Source organism: Haliaeetus leucocephalus, unplaced genomic scaffold, assembly GCF_000737465.1.
Source record: "Haliaeetus leucocephalus isolate CR32 unplaced genomic scaffold, Haliaeetus_leucocephalus-4.0 Scaffold158, whole genome shotgun sequence".
Taxonomy (NCBI): Eukaryota; Metazoa; Chordata; class Aves; order Accipitriformes; family Accipitridae; genus Haliaeetus; species Haliaeetus leucocephalus.
In genome coordinates, this window is record NW_010972594.1 from 625,224 (window position 1) to 643,267 (window position 18,044).

The 18,044-nt window shown below is 37.4% G+C and overlaps 1 protein-coding gene across 4 annotated transcripts in view; it reads right to left on the minus strand.

Annotated features, from left to right (window-relative positions):
* The window catches only part of HSD17B4 (hydroxysteroid (17-beta) dehydrogenase 4), a 64,090-nt gene extending 48,528 nt beyond the window's left edge, over positions 1 to 15,562 (minus strand). For 2 of the 4 annotated variants that reach the window (XM_010562334.1, XM_010562336.1), the window contains exons 1-11: positions 15,506 to 15,562; positions 15,165 to 15,218; positions 10,917 to 11,024; positions 10,327 to 10,386; positions 9,264 to 9,285; positions 9,093 to 9,139; positions 8,233 to 8,317; positions 6,343 to 6,530; positions 3,803 to 3,894; positions 3,176 to 3,200; positions 1,387 to 1,515 (exon numbers count right to left, since the gene is read on the minus strand). In XM_010562334.1, the coding sequence (XP_010560636.1) occupies positions 1,387 to 1,515; positions 3,176 to 3,200; positions 3,803 to 3,894; positions 6,343 to 6,530; positions 8,233 to 8,317; positions 9,093 to 9,139; positions 9,264 to 9,285; positions 10,327 to 10,386; positions 10,917 to 11,024; positions 15,165 to 15,218; positions 15,506 to 15,533 (838 nt within the window). In that variant the 5' untranslated portion in view covers positions 15,534 to 15,562. Of the gene's footprint in view, positions 1 to 1,386; positions 1,516 to 3,175; positions 3,201 to 3,802; positions 3,895 to 6,342; positions 6,531 to 8,232; positions 8,318 to 9,092; positions 9,140 to 9,263; positions 9,286 to 10,326; positions 10,387 to 10,916; positions 11,025 to 13,201; positions 13,275 to 15,164; positions 15,219 to 15,505 lie in introns of those variants that run through there. The other 2 variants (XM_010562335.1, XM_010562337.1) reach the window with 2 other exon arrangements.
* Between the last annotated feature and the right edge of the window lie 2,482 nt (positions 15,563 to 18,044).

Sequence of the window (18,044 nt, forward strand, 5' to 3'; positions counted from 1 at the left end):
TTTCTCCTGATAGCTTCAAGAGCAGATATGGAATATCATATGTAATGCTGAAGCAACTTTCGAAAGAAATTTCCATCCACTACTTTTTTTCTATAACATTTTTCTGCTAACAACCCATAAAAATAACATAGTACATGTGACAGGTTGGAGAGAAGATCAGAAGCTATAAAGCTGGAATTATGTTGTTATAAATACCATTCAATAGCAGGACAGAGAACATTTATAAACTGACATACATTTGGAAATGGGACATCTGTAAGCCAAAGATCAGTGAAAACAGTCAGTAAGGTGATATAGAACTACTGTATGGCTCGTTACATTCCTCTACCAAGATCTGAGGGAATGGACAAAGTATCTCCTACTCTGGTTTTGGTTTAGGCACCTAAAAACTTATCCCTAAGGTTTTAACGAAATGCCCTAATGGATTTCAGGACCAACAGCTTAAATGTCTGCCGTGTATTTAAGTACCTTTGAAATTTATCTGGCATTGTACATAAGGATGCCTCTTTTCCTCCTCCCCCAAACACTTAAATATTGGCATTTCCTAATTTGACAAATATTCAATCTTTGACCTAAATAACAACATGCATAATAACAAAACAACTATCAGTGATACCAAGCACATGAAACTCACACTAACAAACTAAAGGTAACATCTTGAGAAATCTTGGAAAGCAGTCAGGAAAATTAGTCTATATGGTTCATTTATTAACTATGACAACTATGGATCTAAATAAAGGGAGATGTAAGACAACCAAGAGAAAGCTTGGAAGATGAAAGAGAAGCAAGTACAGCAGCAGGAAAGTTCAGAGTCACTTTGGCTAAAAAAAAAAAAACCAACGAAGCCCAATAAATAATGGGAAGGAACAAAGAAAATAAAGAAAACATTGGAAGAGACAGTCACCTTGGTCACCAGCCAAGGGCATGATGTTACCCAGGAACGCAAGGCAGTAAGGAAGAACTTCTTTGCTGTGTTACACCAAATGACTTAACCAGAGAGCTTTTTGGTATGGAAATGTCTACCAAACCCCAAGATCCCAGGACTGAAAAGAAAATACAGTCTCTCTATTACACTGCTACTACCCTTTGTACAGGTGCAATCAAATAAAGTACCTGGCTGTAATACATAAAATGACAGTAATGTCACTTCCCTAGAAACTTCTGAGAAAGATAAAACTGTCTTAATTCCACGGGTAAGAACACAAACGTTTCCTTAAAAAGAAGTGAATGTACTGAAACAGTAAATTATTAATGTTACACGTTTACAAAAGAATTTGCTGGTTCTGTAGACTTCTGAAGTAAAGTTTCAGAAAACGTCTGACAAGAAAGCATTCTCTTCTAAGCTTTGCTTGCCCAAACTACCCACATTATCAAAGTCTCCTTTACCTTGGATACTTCTGGGTTTGCTGGCATTATCAAAGTCACAGACCTTCTCCCATTTATCTCTCACTGCCTCAGGCGTCATTGGCTGATTTTTTCCTCTGACAATAGCACCCAAGGATCGCTCCCAGCGCACTAAAGGGAAACATGAGCCAGAGAGTTCAAGTAACAAACAAAGAAACTTTTAGTTTCTTTAGATAACTTTCATCTAGGCCACTACTTTCAAGATGGTGCAAGAAAGGAAATTTTATAAGTACTCCAGTTTAACTCACCAGTATAACTTCAAGCTGGACTAAAAGGGCTTACTGCTTTTAACTAACATTTAGAAAAGGAATAGCACTGGTTTTAAATTTTATTAAAGCCACAACAGACTGATTACTCCCTGAAAATATTACATCAATTTTAGGATTGTGTCTAGTGAAAAGCTGTAGCTAGTACGTATCGACAGACATTCTCTTCTGACATGATTTTGGCTCCTAATGCTTAGCAATCTCCTGAAAGCCTTGGAAAAATATAGAAGAAATGTGAAAACCACTTGTTATCTATGAAAGAATGTTAATACCAGTAGACAGCATCTCCAAATAGTCCCTGAAATTTTATTTCAATACCATAACTTGAGAGAAAACAGTAAGGCTAATTTGAAATCTAATGTGAAATCAGTTCTGGAAGGATACAGGCTTCCTGGATTGCAACTAATCCTTAATCAGTCATGTTGGTTTTACTCTTAATTATCAATAGGCAGGCAATGAATAAGGCCATACTGATATCTCATTAACATCCTGCTTTCATTTTAAAGACTTTTAACAGTAGCCATTAGAATGATGAAAAATGGTTATTTTCTTTTGACCAGAGAGAAATTTTCAGCTGTATTAAAACTCATCTCCTTGTGGAAGGCAGCAAGAGGTTTTTACGCTGCTGCCCCAATTTGTTTAATCTGTAATACACTACCTGGGAAAAGCTATTCCACTGCCACCAGAACATTTACAGTTAGTTAAAAGTGTACAAAATCTTTACCAAGTGGGCAAAAAAATGTTTTGGAAGAAGGAGGAACCACTTCTTGAAGTAATGACCCTGCTTCCAACCCACTGGTGATATTCACGTAGGCTGCAAAGTCCCTGAACAGTTCAGGAAAATAATGCTCGTAGTAGGTGCAACATATTTAGGAAAAATTTAAGACATTTCACACACTGAATTAAGTTTTCCTTCTCATAAGCCCTCAGTATTGTCTGTGAGTTTTCTTTACGTTCATATTTAAGCTAGTTACTGGAGTCACTCAAGGAAAACGCTTCGTTAGCATAGGTATTGGTTATTAAGAAGGCTAATTGCCTCAACATGTTAATGCATATCACTAGTATTTTTATAGAAGTATAAATAAAGGTGGAAATCAACTAAAAAGCAGCCTGTCTACCAGCATGTGCTACTTTCATACCATAAAAAATTGGGAGTTATCAAGAAAAGGCAGCAACATATACTTGGCACCAAAAATGGAGATTCTCCTTAACTTCAATTATAGCCTCGGGATCCAAGAGTTAAGGTTACTTAGGCAGATTTTCAGTTACTATTAGTCGGCTCAATAGCATAACAAAGGACGTACCTAAGTTACCAGTTTCCCCAATGCATAGTGAAATTTGTGACTTTTACTTAAAATAAGCAGTCTCCTCAGAACACTAGGCTTTTGCTAATCTTCTCTCCCTAAATAAAAATGTCTTGAGCAGAGGTTAACTGCAAAGATGATTTGCACACTTTTGTTGTAAACTCAAAAACCAAAATCAATCCTGCAACACAAAGTACTTACATTTTCCAATCCACCCAGCTCCCACCTGCCAAGAAAAAAGAAAATCATCAGCTCACCACGTTACAAAAAAAAGTTTTGTTAATGTAGGGAAACAAAACCACACTTCAGAACACACTCAACATAACAAAAATTTCTGAACTACTGCTGGTTGCATTTAACAGTTTAGTTAAGCACTGGAACACGAGCAACTTAAAACCCCAAAACCAAGATAACAGCTTCCATCCAGTTTGATGACAATTCCTAGAATGTATTCCACAAGTAATTCACCCTTCCTGCAAGTTGCTTTCTGTGTCTGTAAGATTTACAAAACAAAAACTTCTTTTGAAACAGTTGCTTTGGTACCTTTTCAAACTTGTAAAGGTACAGTAAGAATTGTAACAATCAAATCAGTAGTATTTTGAGCACACAACAGAATTTTACCAGATTGTTACTGCCTGACGTAGTTGTCACATACAGCACAACAGGGTCAACATTTCTTTTGTCTATGCTAAGAATGTAGTACCTCACATGATAATTCAGTTTTAGCAAAAAGTTTAAGACTGAACAGGCTAAAGTAAATGACTGATTTCGGGGGAAGGGGCAAAGGGAGGGAAAGAGGGGGAAGAAAGGGAAAATAAAAAAAATTACCTCAAACAGACTGCCATTCTCTGCACAGCTCTCGTGGCAAAGCCAAACAACTAACGGAGCAACATACTCTGGTTTGAAAGCATCGACAAGATCTAGAGCAAATTGGAGGGGGGAATCATAAAATAGAAATACTGTATGATTTCAGCAAATTATTCTTACTCTAACACCTTCTTATGAACAGCAGAGCCGGGGACAATTTAACCAACAGAGTTCTGCCATAAAAAGAAAGGTCAAATTAAATTAAACATTTGAAGATTCATTAAATATGAACAACTTGTGAGATGCATGTATGCCTCCAAACCCAACAGCATTGGTTCTCAGCCAGACAGATTAAAGACTGTCTAAATGTTGGGAACACTGTAACATGAAGACTGCAAAGCCAGGTACCTTCCTAAATTTCCATCTAACAGTCAGCCTGAAACAAGGACAAGCCACGTAGACGTAATCCTGATGGAGAGGTACCTGAGCAATTTCCCTTTTAATTTGCTAGTCAGTTATAAAGAAAAGACAATATGAAAAGAATTGCAGCTGCTGAATATTTGAGAAACATTCCATTTGGAAAGGATGGTATTTCCAAACGAGATATCGGGAATTATCAGCCCTGCTAAATTTATGTATCAATTGTATTTTGGGATTTTCATTGTCATCTGGCACAAGAGAAAACTAACTGAAAATGGAGATACTGTCATAGAGCAGAGTGTGGTTGCCCAGGCAGCTCTTGCCACATATTCTATCCACTGTCCGAAAAGCAAAAATAACTTTGTTTAATTTCCTTTTTCAGCTTTTAGAATATTATTCTTTCAACAGCTAGGTACATAGCTGTTCCTTAGCTAAAGGTCAGCAAGCATTTTTGAATATATCCTGACAGGTAAGAGCTGGAGAAGTTTAGCATTACAGGTACTTCTTTAATAGCCAAGCTGAAGTAACAGAAGTTCATTTTTAGAAGTTCCACAAAAGTAAAAGGAAACTGAACTCCATTTAATAGGTTGTGTTGTAAGTGCACAGAAAAAGCCTTAGGCTTTTCTGAAGTATTCCACTTTATGTCACACACCATTTAGTCTCAAAAATTAGCACTAGACTGTTATCGCTAATGCTATTTATACACTACTAAATGAATTAAGAAATAGGTGGTAGAAGATAAAAAGTACCACACAAAAGATGCAAACTACATTTAGAGCTCTAGCAAGAACAACAATAAGTGGGCCAAGTTGAACATACATAACTGGGGCAATGCTAAAGCATAGGTGCTTGCAAATATCTGAAGGTGCATAGGAAAATACTGACTAAGATAACAAGGATAATTTGAAAAGACATATGAAAATGTTTTTAAAGTTCTAGTCTCCAAACCTTTTAAGAGTATTTGAAAAACTGGACAGGGAGGGAAGGAGCGAGGTAAGAAATAAATGATCAGAGCTGTAACTATCTTATAGGGAGACCAAAGGATCTCACTCTTTTTTTTTTTAAATGACTAATAAATAAAATTAGGAGGTGGTTTTATCACTCTGTGTAAATATCTTCAGGAAATTCCAGCTACTGAACTCCACTTTATGCTTCAGGAGCACATGGCTGCAAGCTTAATGTATTTGACTCTTCTGTAAGTAAGTGAAATAAATTCCTGGAATCTACAACCTATAGAGGTGCTAGATTTCCTGATCACTTGCATTATTTAGATCTAAACCAGGATACTTTACACAGAACTTAATTAGTCAAACAAAATTAGGCATTCAATCCATGCATAACTGCATAAAATATATTACTTTTCAATATCCTGTATATCAGTCTGAAAAATGTAATGATTCCCCTGGCTTTGAAATCTGCCCATCACTAGGGAAAAGAAGGGTAGGAGGGAAATGAAATGGGCTGATTGTGGAAGACTTTCTGAGAGCAATTTCCTTTTTTTTAGACTTTTTTTCCTAATTCTTTTTGTTTCTTTGGTCATTTGCCAAAGTAATTAGTCACTCTATTCATCCTAAATTTACACTTTACACAGAGCTGTCTCCTACAACGTTCTTGATACTGACTTCCCAATGCAGTGCTCTGTTAAAACCTGTTCAAGTATTCAAAGATTAGTAACTGTGCAATAAAGAAAAACATAATACATTACACAACTCAGCTCATTCTCCTGCTGATCATGGAATGAAGAAGTACACACATGACATGTTGTGCAAAAACCAGTATTTTGCAATTAGACAATATTATAACAAGTGCAGACACCTTATGCACATACCTGATTCTACATTTGATGAAATAAACAAGCCTTCCCACTACTGTAAGAGGATCTTGGAAGAGACTGTAATTAAAGAACCTTGCCACATGAAATTACTTTTGTGAATTACAAAAATTGCTTATCTTGTGGCAGAAAATAAGAATTCCTTACAACAGCCAAAATAAGTTGACAGTTCAGAGACAGAAAGACAGTAGGAATAATGAATTAGCAGAATACGAAGAGTAAAGGATTTGTATTTTCTAAGAAATAAGGAAGTTAGCTGTGGTTCAATTCACTGAAAAATATCAGTACATGTAGACCTTAAACGATTCACCTTGTGGCATGACAGTCTGGGTCAGTCTGGATCCAGCAGTAGGAGCAATTGTGTTGCAGTGGATGTTATACTTCCGGCCCTCAATTGCAATTGTGTTTGAAAGACCCAAAAGGCCAAGTTTTGCAGCACTGTAGTTTGCCTGACCAAAGTTTCCATATATTCCAGCAGCTGACGAAGTCATAATTATTCTTAAGGGAGAGGAGAAAAAAAAAGTTCAATGAATTCTTCAAGTTGTTTAATTCTAGACAACAGCATTTTCCAGCTTTGGCATTATATTCTCCATATTACACAAAACAAAAGTGTGCAAATAAGAAAACATTATTTGTTGGTTTTGCTAAAAAACAGATGCCTTTTTTTACGCTTGATTGATAGTAAACGTCTGACAAATCCTGAAGCAGTGTCATAGTAGCAGAAAATTAACAAAATCATGAGCCTTTTTGAGTTATACTTCAAAAATATAATGGGCATTCTGTGACAATGGGATATGGTGTAGAGAAAAGTATTTTCTTTTCATGTTCTAACTGCATTTCAAGTGGCATTATTCTTGTAACTAACAAATGGCTTCAGTGGTCAGAAGAAAATTATTTTATGGAAAATTACTTCACTTTAATATCTACCTGGTAATACGTGAAGACACATTATAACAGGATTCACATTCAAAGAATCCTAACGTGTTAAATACATGAAGGAAGAAGACAGTTAAGTCTTGCCTTTTGCTGTCCCCTAACATTATTGCTGTGGAGACAACTGAACTGCTCACAAGAAGGCTCTGAAACCACTGGAGTTCTCAGCTGGTTTGAGGCAAGAAAACATGCTGCATGTCTTCTCATAAATTGGAATTCAAAAGAAAAGGGTCTCAATTTTAAACGAAGCCTTATCAGAATCTGTTCCAATCTAATGCAAACGCACTACATAGCTGGGATCAAAATCTATTTCATTTTTATATTATTTGCCTCACTGACAATAATCCAATGGTTTTAATCTAACTAAAGAGATGTGTTAAAAGTACTGGCTCAATATGATCAAGAGGAAAAAAGGCTACAAAAATCTATACAAAGCAGGCATTTTGCAGATGGCACACATCTATACATAACCTGCAGAAGCATTCGCTACCATTGTTATCTGAGCTACTGCAGAAAAGGAGCCAAGGGAAGCATTTTCCTAAATGGATATAACTCCTAGACTTTAGCCGTGTATTCTGCCTGCTGATCTCTTCCCTCATGCTTACAGTTCAGTCCCCTGGATGAGAATGAATGTCAGTTTGGTCACAGAACAACAAGCTCATACAGCTTTCAAGATGTGGATATGGTTGTCAAGATTAACATAATCACATCAGTGTTTTGATAAACAACAAAAGTGAAAAAATTTAAAGGTCTGAATTCATTGCACTGTTTCAGTTAACAGTAACACATACCAAAATGGACTAAGAACACTCCCACAACTTCTAAGACAAGTACATTTGTCCAAAGGGGAAAAAAAACCCAAACCAAACAAACCCAAATAAAAAAAACAAGACCCACAAGCAGAACTGCATGTACCTGTCATTTGAGTAAGGACCAGGGGAAGAATCCCTTGGAGTTGTAGTAACGTACAAGTAACAAACATTTCTAATCAGTTCTCAGGAAAAGAAATGGTATTTCTATAACCCTACAGTTCCTGTCTGCAATATTTGCATCTACATGGAAAAAAATTTTAAACATTTGGCTGGGGAGGCAGAGAGGGGAGTAGAACTGAAAGCATAAGGGCTTACACATTTGGACTGATTTTGTTTCATCCCAGTGACAGTGAAAGAAAAGGACGCAAAACTCCTCTTTCACTGTCAGGGCATGCATCAGTCTGTTATACCCTACTGAAAAAGAAAAAAAAAAAAAAAAAAAACAGAATTTTTACCTGCCAAATTTCTGATTTTTCATGTGATTCCATGCAGCTCGGGTGACCAGGAATGATCCCCTCAAATGAATTCTATGAATTATATCTAGGAACAAATTAATGTCAGTTTAATAATTCCAGGATTTTGTCTCCCAACTTGAAATACACCATTTGTTTCTTCTTCATGACAAAAACTGCACTCTCTTCACACTCTCAAACTGTTACTAAAAAAGCTTTTTTTTTTCTTTTTTATAGATCATTTTGAAATCGTTGCCTGAACATACACTGATTATCTCTCTGGCCTCTTGGATGGGGCTCTCATGTACAAAATTCACAAGCATTCAAAATTCCTGCACTTAAGCACAGCCAAACAAGGATTACAGAAGCTAGACCATCTTTGCAGAAGTCTGCTCAACTGGCTTATCACTACCTACCATCACACTGAAGGTTCCCCCTGTTCTTCTGTTCCTTGGCACATCAGTTTTCTTTCCTCTGTTGTTAGTTCTGAGTCTTTTAAGCCTGTTTAGTATTCAGCCAGTCAGTGCTGGCGCTAGGAATGTGTTCTGCTCACAAAACCCATTGTGTGTGCTTCACATGGCTCTTTTTTGTATTCCACTCAGCAACTAGGAGTGGCAGCTAGGGCCTTTCTTCCCATTTGGAACTACATACTCCTACCATGCACTGCAGCACAGATCTGGTTTGCAAGCTGAACACAAGGCAGCTGAACACAAGCAGCTTACCACTAAGCTTTCAGGGCAAAATATAATTCTCTGATTTGGCACAGACAGCCTGTCCCATCTTCTCTTCTTCCTTTTACCAATACGAGGGATGTACCTTTCATCTTCCACAAAGAAAGTACATTTTAAAGTTTATCAACTCACCCCAATCTTCGTCACTTATCCGAACAAATGAACGGTCTCTTAGGATCCTAAAATGTATCATTAGGAGAACAAAACAAAAGAAAACAAACAAACAAACAAAAAGATGAACAGGTTTTTACACAAAAGTGACAGCCCACAATCAAACAGAAAAAAACTTTCAGGTTTACTCACCCAGCATTGTTTATAATGATATCTGGGAAAAAAAAAAAAAAAAAACAAAAAAAACCCTAAGTGAATGCACTGATAAAATACAAGCCTGTTTCTATACTTCTCCCGCTTCTAAAAATATATATAGACCAGAACACTGCACACATATATCATATTACTATTCTACAGCTCCTTGTCCCAAATAGTGGAACTCTACTGTTGGACAATAATTAAGACAAGGCAAAATACTTCAGTACGGGCAAGTCTCAGCCTGCCAAGAGAACAAAGCCTGACAGGGAGGTATAGCTGAGAACTGCTGGCTACGTAGGAACACAATACCTGCAGGATGCAGACATCCTGCACAGTTTTGCAGCTTGCTTTGAATTCCAGAGTGCTCCCAATCATGCGGTTTGTGCCGCCATCTTTGTTGCAGTAAACCCAAATGATAACTGGAAGAATCATAGAATCACAGAGCCACTTGCTTAAAGCACTTGCTTTAGCAACCTGGATCATAACAATTTTTTGTCAGATATTTAATTTGGTTCCTGTTGACTTTGATCCTGTGTACTTTTAGCCATTTAACCCTGAGTTAAAATCACATAAACTTCACAATTAAACAGTGGCAATCATATGATAAAAAGGGACATTACTTGTTAGATAAAATACCTCAAGGTTTTTGGTTTTTTTTCATTTGTGTTAAAGCATTTTGATCTTCACATAGGTAAAAGAGCTTCCAAAACATGACAGAGAATCTCTAATTTTCCTAATTTTATGCAGCTAGTTATAATACTTGATGAAAGCTGTGCTTTGAGACAGAAATTATTAACCATTACTGAATTCTGAAGGGCAGGCAGGAAAACAAAGAATCATATGCTGACTTTAAACTTCTGCTAAAAAGTACCAAAAAGACAGAAAAGTTGCCCATTCATATTTAAAGTAGAAAGGCCCTTATTTACGTTTTGCTAAGGACATCAAGGGTTGGTGAGTTCTACTATTGTCACAATGTACTTCATACACTTGTCAATTGTACTGTTTATAATGGCTCTGCACTTGCAAACAAGTTACAATAAGAATTAAACAACTGTACCTATCCTCCCAAAGGCCTCAAGTGCTGTCTTCACAAGCTTTTCACCATCTTCCACTGAATCTGTAAGAAAAAAGTATGAATTTTCAAGTAAAATGAACTGGATACACTGCACTTCCATGATATTAACAACTAATTCCATGGAGCTAGGAAAAATAAATTGTGTACAACCCCAGCATAAAATAAATTCAAATTCAGTCATTATTTGCATGTGGCCTAAAGCAAATCACACACAGAAAGTCCAAATGGCACAATGTTTGCCATTGTTAAGAAAAACAAAAAGCAAAACAAGTAAGAATCATCCATTCCCATTTTGTTTCTGACAACTGCAGATAGACAGTTTCTTCATATTTCAACGTTAAGAAAGCATATGAAAGAAAAGGGCATTACTAGACAAGTATTAATTAAAAAATCAATTTATGGACTTGCTTTTAGCATCTCTGTCTCCCTACTCCACCTTACAGTACTCCTACTTATTTATATGGTATTGGCAAGTTGGCAGTAGTCCTTTATTAAGCAGTGTCAACTTTTCATTCAAGAGGTCAGCTATTCCTATAAATAAAGCATTACACTAGTCTGGAGAAATAACATACCATAACTGGGGACTGCTTTCCCTCCTTTTGCTCTGATTTCGTTGACCACTTTGTCAGCAGCTGAGGAGCTCTTGCCATATCCCTTGAAATCACCTCCAAGATCATTCACTGTGCATCACAAAGAAATGAATTTTTCATTGTGAACATTCAGACTTCATGGTCTCTCCTTATCTCATTATCACGCTGGAAGTTACAAGGAGTATTAATACAACCTGCTGCATCTGGATCCCATTGATGATTAGAGATTATTAGAGAAGAACAGTAGGTCACTATTACTTTTTTTTTAAAAGTAGTATAACATACATTATCATTTTTTTTAAATAATATGGGAAGCAGAACTTTTTTTTTTTCTCTCCACCATGCATTCAACTTGCTTGCCCTGCCCAGGCTACCTCTCTAATAGTGTTATTGTAGTTCAGTGATTAAGATCAAGATTACACACCAATCATAGGTGATTAATTCTGGTCTCTTGTCAAATTGCTACAGCTACTGCATGAACCATAAAAAAGACTGAGAAGACTTTGTTCCTGTTTAACAGAGTAGCTAAAATGTTACTAGTAAACTTCCCTATAGAACAGATGAAGCAGTCTGAACAAATGGAGAAGAGCCTGCTCTGGAGCTTCAGATCCTACTCCTGTGGGATAAGAGGGCCACATGATGCAGAGACCTGCTTTGTTTCCAAGCTGCTCTCTATACTGGGCCATGCATCATTAACGGTAGCTAATCATCACCACAGTTTGCTGCATTGCTGTATTTGCATGTCCCACAGTTTCACGGAATTCATCAGTGGAACAAAAACACCACCCAAAAATCCATACAGACTTTATATTTGGACAAAGAATTTCAAAAAATGGTAAGAAGTATATTTAAGTGGGTGCAGAAATGAAATTCTAAGAAAACCAGAATTGACTGTGGATTTACATGAAACATTAGTATTTTGCTGAAGAGACTTTTGCTACAGTGAACTCCAGCTTTATGCCTTCTAACATTTTAAAGTCCTCAAGGAGCCAATCACAGTAAAATTCACAAAATATGCAAGATATTCTTGCTGATCTTGATGATAAACAGCAACTCTAAGTATGCGGTGCCATCACAAAAGGAAATAAAAAAGTATTATGCCCCCCCCCCCTTTTTTTTAAACTCTTCATGTAAAGAGGAACATAGCTTGCAGGACACATGACAAAATTGTTCTCTATTACTCAGACCAAGAAAGTCCCATCTGTATCACAGATGTTGATATAAGTTGTACAGGTTGAATCCTGTATTCAACTTTGTGTGCAGCACTTCCAGAGAAATGTAGAAACACTGCAGAAAATCCATTTTGAGTAAAATTTGAAAATATATTTGAGTAAAGGAAAATGCCAAAGCCCAGAAGAAGTGAGACATGTAAAGAAGGGGGGGGGGGGCAGTATGACAAACCAAACCCAAGGACTGCCTAGCCTGAAGCAGGAAGAATTAAAGACAGAACGTGATGATATGCTGAAGTACATTAACAGACTGATGCCAAGAAAGAAAGGAGACAAAATCTCCAAGCTAAATAGATCAATATCTAACAGTTCAAACATGCAGCTAGCACAATTCAGGTGAGGCATTAGAGCAAATTCCCAAGTGTAGTGAAGCATTAGAATAGGCAACATGGACAGGCTGCTCAGTCTGCAACATCAAAGGTCTTTAACATGACATTAAATAAAAGCCAGTCAGGAACAGCACTAGGATTTCTAATCTATCCTGGGAAAGAAAAGTGGACAATTTTGTGGTAAACATTTATACAAAAACATTCAGTTAGTCTTGTTAAGACACTACAACTCTTTACCGAAGACATGCTTATATATGTTTATCCTTAACTTCAACAGTGATTTGCTGACAAAAGATTAATTAAAGAGTTGGGAAAATTTCCAGAGGCAGCAAAGCACCTTAGGCTGACTGCAGGCACTAACAGAGTTGAAGCAAAAATGAGTACACAAGAAAGAACAGAGCTATTGTAGGCTTTGAAAATTATAAAATAAATCAGCAGGAGTGACAGAGTAATTTAAAAAACAAAACAAAAGAATGGATAAATAACAGTATTTTAAGCTCAAGCTTTACATCATATAATTTCCAGTTGAAAATATCCAGTAGAAAAGAACCAGAGACTGCACCAGTTGTGACAGAGCACAGTTATCATCTGAACCACAGAAAATAATTTCTCCAAGACTATGAGTGCATTATTAGCAAGTAGTGCAGAGCAGCAGAAGCAAATCTGTAGAGTAAAACAGTTGGTGCTGAGGACCTGACATCTACAGCACTTGTTTTTTTAAAAATAAACCTGCTCATTTCTTGCTGTAGTCTGGTGCCACAAACGAAACACACATTTGGAACAATTTAGGTGCACTGCTAAATTGCATCTTCTAGTTTGGTTTTCAAAGGAACTCCCCTCATGCACTTCAATACCATCCCACAATGCAAACAAAAATACAAATAGATACAAATCAGGAGAGATGCTTCAAAAGCATGACTCTAATCTAAACTAAAACAGCAACACAGAAGACCCCTCAGGTAGACTGAAAAGGAAGAAACAGTACAGTCTGGACATAATACAGGTTGTAAGACAAACCCAAAGCATTCCCTTCCTCCTGCTTTCAACTTTTTTTGGTGGGAAGCATGAAAGAGATGAAGCATGACAAAAAAGGTGGTAGCAGGCAGCCTTTGGATGATAAGAAAAGGGAGATTTCCACTTGGGTCACACTGGTCAGTCTAACCACGCTGACAGCAACTCACTCAACAGAAGGTTGTATACAGAGAGAGATGTGGGACTGGACAGAAAAAGCTCCCATGCTGGGACCCACTGATATTTCTCCAACTAGAGTATTGGATCACTGTTCTTACAACGTACCTTCATTTCTATAACTTAAAAAAAGGAACTTGTTTTAAAGGGACAAGACATGACTCTCATATCTGCTTGAGTTAAAAAAATTCAAATCTTTACACAGGTAACTTCTCAACTCTTTGATGTCAGAATCGTAACAGAACAAGAATAAGAAAAATAAATACAAGCATGTAGAGGTAATTGCAAAGCACTACTGTTAGAAGAGATGAAGTGAGGTGCAGTTTCCAGAGGGAAACAAGATGTTTCCCTTACAGACAGTCAATTTTTAACTTACTGATTTAGCTATTGTGCAATAAGGCCATGAGATAAAGCAGTATTAGCTGTGGTCAGGCAATACAATACATTTTCTTTTAGATCATTCTGGAAAATCAGAACACCACTAGCTACACAAACTCAATACAATTAAACATTTGGGCTGCTTTAGTGACCTACTTTTTGTTAAATAAGAACTTGAGATGAAGGAACCATGTTTCTAGTAAAAAGATAAGTGTCAAAAGTGGTAACTACCAGAAAATAATACCTAGATTTTTTTTAAGTTGTCTACACATAGACTTCTCATATTTAATCAATAAAGTAAAACCAAACAATTTTAATGAAATTTTGTAAACTGAGATTGGGATTTTTATTAGAAAGCTACTAAAAATCAGTAAGTAAATTCTTGTCCATAATCTGTTTAAACATTTAACCTTGAACTCATCAATAATACTTGTACAAATTCATTCATAGGCAGTCAAATGACGATGCCAACTGCCAGACAGTGTCCAAGAACATAACTTAACCTTCAAAATTAGCTTGTGATACAGCATTTTGCACAACTAAATATTCCCTGAAGAGGGTTCAACCAAATGACTACAAAACTATCAGAAATCCTTTACTGAGAGCTATTTGGCACTGTCATTGAGACCAGATGGCTGCACTGCAGAAAGAAACAATGCATTGCACTTTCAGCACATTTTGTGTTTTCTGGGGGCTACTGATACTGCATTACATTCCAATAACTTCTTTCCTGGGAGAAGGTACTAGAAGATAACATATTCACATTTTCAAACAGTCATATTAAAAGTTTCTGAACAGTATTCACCCAAGACAACACCCTCTCTGGTCACAGCTCACAGTAAAGATTGGTACGCATGGATGAAATCAAGTCCAGGAAATTATATGATTCAAACTGGCTTTCCAGCAAAGATAAGCCCTTGGACAAACTTGGGTGACTTTTTTATAAGAAAATAAAGCTTACAAGCAAAATTTAAATAGTAAAAGATAAGACAGAAAACCATTAAATAACAAAGGTTACTGTCTAAAAGGGCATGGACTGTTGAATGTGAGCTATGTGAAAAGGCAAAGGTTATTGTCTAGATCAAGTTAGTTAACATAAAACTTACCAACTACTGAAGCTCCTCTTTCAGCAAATGCCAGAGCATATGCTCTGCCCAAACCTAGTATTGGAAAAAAAAAAAAAAGAAAAGCTTAAAAAAGAGTTAATTTGTCTCCTGATTCACAATTCAGAGGAAAAGCTAGACAAAAATGAACTGCATTAAGAAAAAAGCACCAAATCAACACAAACACCTTGAAGGTTCAAAGTAAAACACTATTTCCCCCAAGAGTTAAAAGTTTCACATAAGTTCAAAACATAAAGGTAAACAAACAGATAAATTGTAGACAAAACCTCCAGCCAAAAAAATGAAAAAAAAAAACCAAAAAACAACCAAACTCCCATGCTTACTCTTTGTTATTGCACTCAGCAGAACCATCAGGAAAAGCTGTCTGCTGCGGATTTTGTGCTTGTGATAGAAAAACACATTTGTAAGGCAGAAAGTTTAATGTCTTGATGTAACCTTGAAGAAGGAGGGGATGTTTCAAGTTAATTAATTACATTCTAAGTGAATAAGATACTTCCCTGGTTAGTCTTTTAGATTTGAAGAAGAAATGAAACAAAATTTAACTGACTGAAGATGTACTGACAAAACCCCTGCAATTATTTTGATGTAAAGGAATCACTTAATACCACAGTTAACCAGATGCAGCCATAGTTTACCCGTTGCAACAGAAGACAGTCATTTTTGCCTCACATACAAAAGCAAGACTCTTGAACCTTTACTCTGGCTTAGATTCTAGGTGTGCAATACATTAGTTATTTGTTATGACAAATGATTTACAGAGATATTACCCACTATACCAATCAAAAGTTATTGAAATCAATGATAATGATACTTTTTTTCATTTCAAAAGAAACTGAGACTTGAATGATCAAAGGATGATCCCTCAGAAAAAAGTTTCTCAGAGTGCAACAGTATCTCTTTGCCCCTCAGCAAAACATTCAAAGCTAGCTCTCAGAAGAAAAAATGGGGAAAAAAAATCAGAACTGTTTAGCCTGTTTTGAAACACACTAACCTCACACCAACAAATCACAATTTTCCTTAAGACTTCTACAAGTCTCTGCAATGGAAAGTATCACATGTGAGCTGCATATACATCCACTGCCTGATGTAACACAAGTCCAAGAAAACTTTTTTTTGTTTTGAAAAGCCACACAACTGAGAAATGCACAAAACCCAGACCATGTTATGTGCCGGTATTCTCAACTGGCAAGCAAGGACTGAATGCTTAAGAATCAAAACTAGTCTTAAAAAAACTTTAAAAAAAAATTAGCTTGAATTGCATAAACAATGACAATGCTGCACAACAGGCAGAAACAATACTTTGCAAGGGATTTGCCCAAAGTGAAAAGAAACTACTGTATTTTTAGGTGCCTGTGTATGTGAAAACAGGTCTCACTTTAAAACAAATTAGTGATCCATATGTTGCAGATAAATTGCCAGCTCTGATCTGTTCAGCAGCATCCCATTCAAAAATCAACATTGACAAACAATGCTATTAGCAGTACAGTCTAACTACAGTGCTGTAAACCAAATAAAAGCAAAATAAGAACTAATCTGAAGTTAATGGGCCTTCCCTTTATTTTGGCTTAAATTTAATCAACCACTTATCAAAAAACTATTGTGAAATAACACATCCAGGGAAAGTTTTCTCTATTAACAAAACATTTTTAAGCAGCCTAATACTAGAAGCACAAGGGTCACTGTACCCACGCTTATGACAAGCAAATTTTGCTCCACGCAGTGCTTTTTAGAAGCTTTGTTATTGCCAAAGTGTCTTTGTTTTGCTGTTACCTGTTCTTCAGTGAGACTTGTTATACAGAGAAAAGCACATAAATATAGGTCTGGTGAAAGCTGAAAAGCACCATACAAAGATCTGGCCTCAATTATTCTCAGGTTTGTCACCTTCAGGTGACGCGAGTGGACTGTTCAGTGCTTTCCACAAAATCTCATATTCTTGGTCTTTCTCCGCAAGACATCACATAAACTAGGCCCCCAAAATGACTCCTCTGGCTATGGCCAGCTCCACAAAAAAAGAGCAAAACTTGACTGTGGGAAGGCAGAACCTTCTTAGTGGATGGCAGAACAAGCTCCTTTAGCAGCTCATCACAGCTACAAACTTTGCCTCTCTCTAGTCCACACTCACAGCTCATACCTTCCTTCACTGGAAGTACCAGAGTAGGCAAAGGTCAAAGCACGCATTCAGAGGAAGAAGGAAAAAAAAAAACAAAACAACAAAAACACCCACACCTCAACCAAGCCACACCACAACAGCAAATACAAAAACATTTCCTGGCAAAACCAAGCATTCCACTGCAGAACCACCGCCCCTGGAGAGGCCAGGCCTGCAGCCCACCAACAGCACAGGCCATCCCTCCTGCTGAAAGAAATCTCTCCCCAGTCTTTCACCTCTCCACCGCCCTCTCTCCCCTGTGCCTTCAGCCTGCCTCCCAGGAGGAGGCCAAGGAAGGCAGCAGCAGGTCGGAGGCTGCTTTCCACAGCAGCACTGGCCCATGTCAATCCCCTGCTGAACAACACTGTGCCGGACCACGCAGCTTACAGCGTCAATCACTAGGTCCAAGGCAAAACTGGAAGGAATTAAGATACCAAAACAGTGAGTGGAGCAGGACACCCATTACGGACTGCTATGAAGTAGCGATGCTCCTCCCGGGTATCTAAGGGACAGAAAGCACGCATTTGGAGGCAGTGCTAATTTTCAGCAGTATCAGCGCTCGGATCGAACCGCAGTAGCTCCAAAGCACTGCAAGAAACGCGACGGTAACCCCTGTACAGCCTTGGCACTGCCGCGGCGGCCCTGACGGGCGAGGGCCGGCACCTGACAGGGCCGCCGCGGGGCCCGGCCCCCGCCGCGGCCCCGCGCCTCCT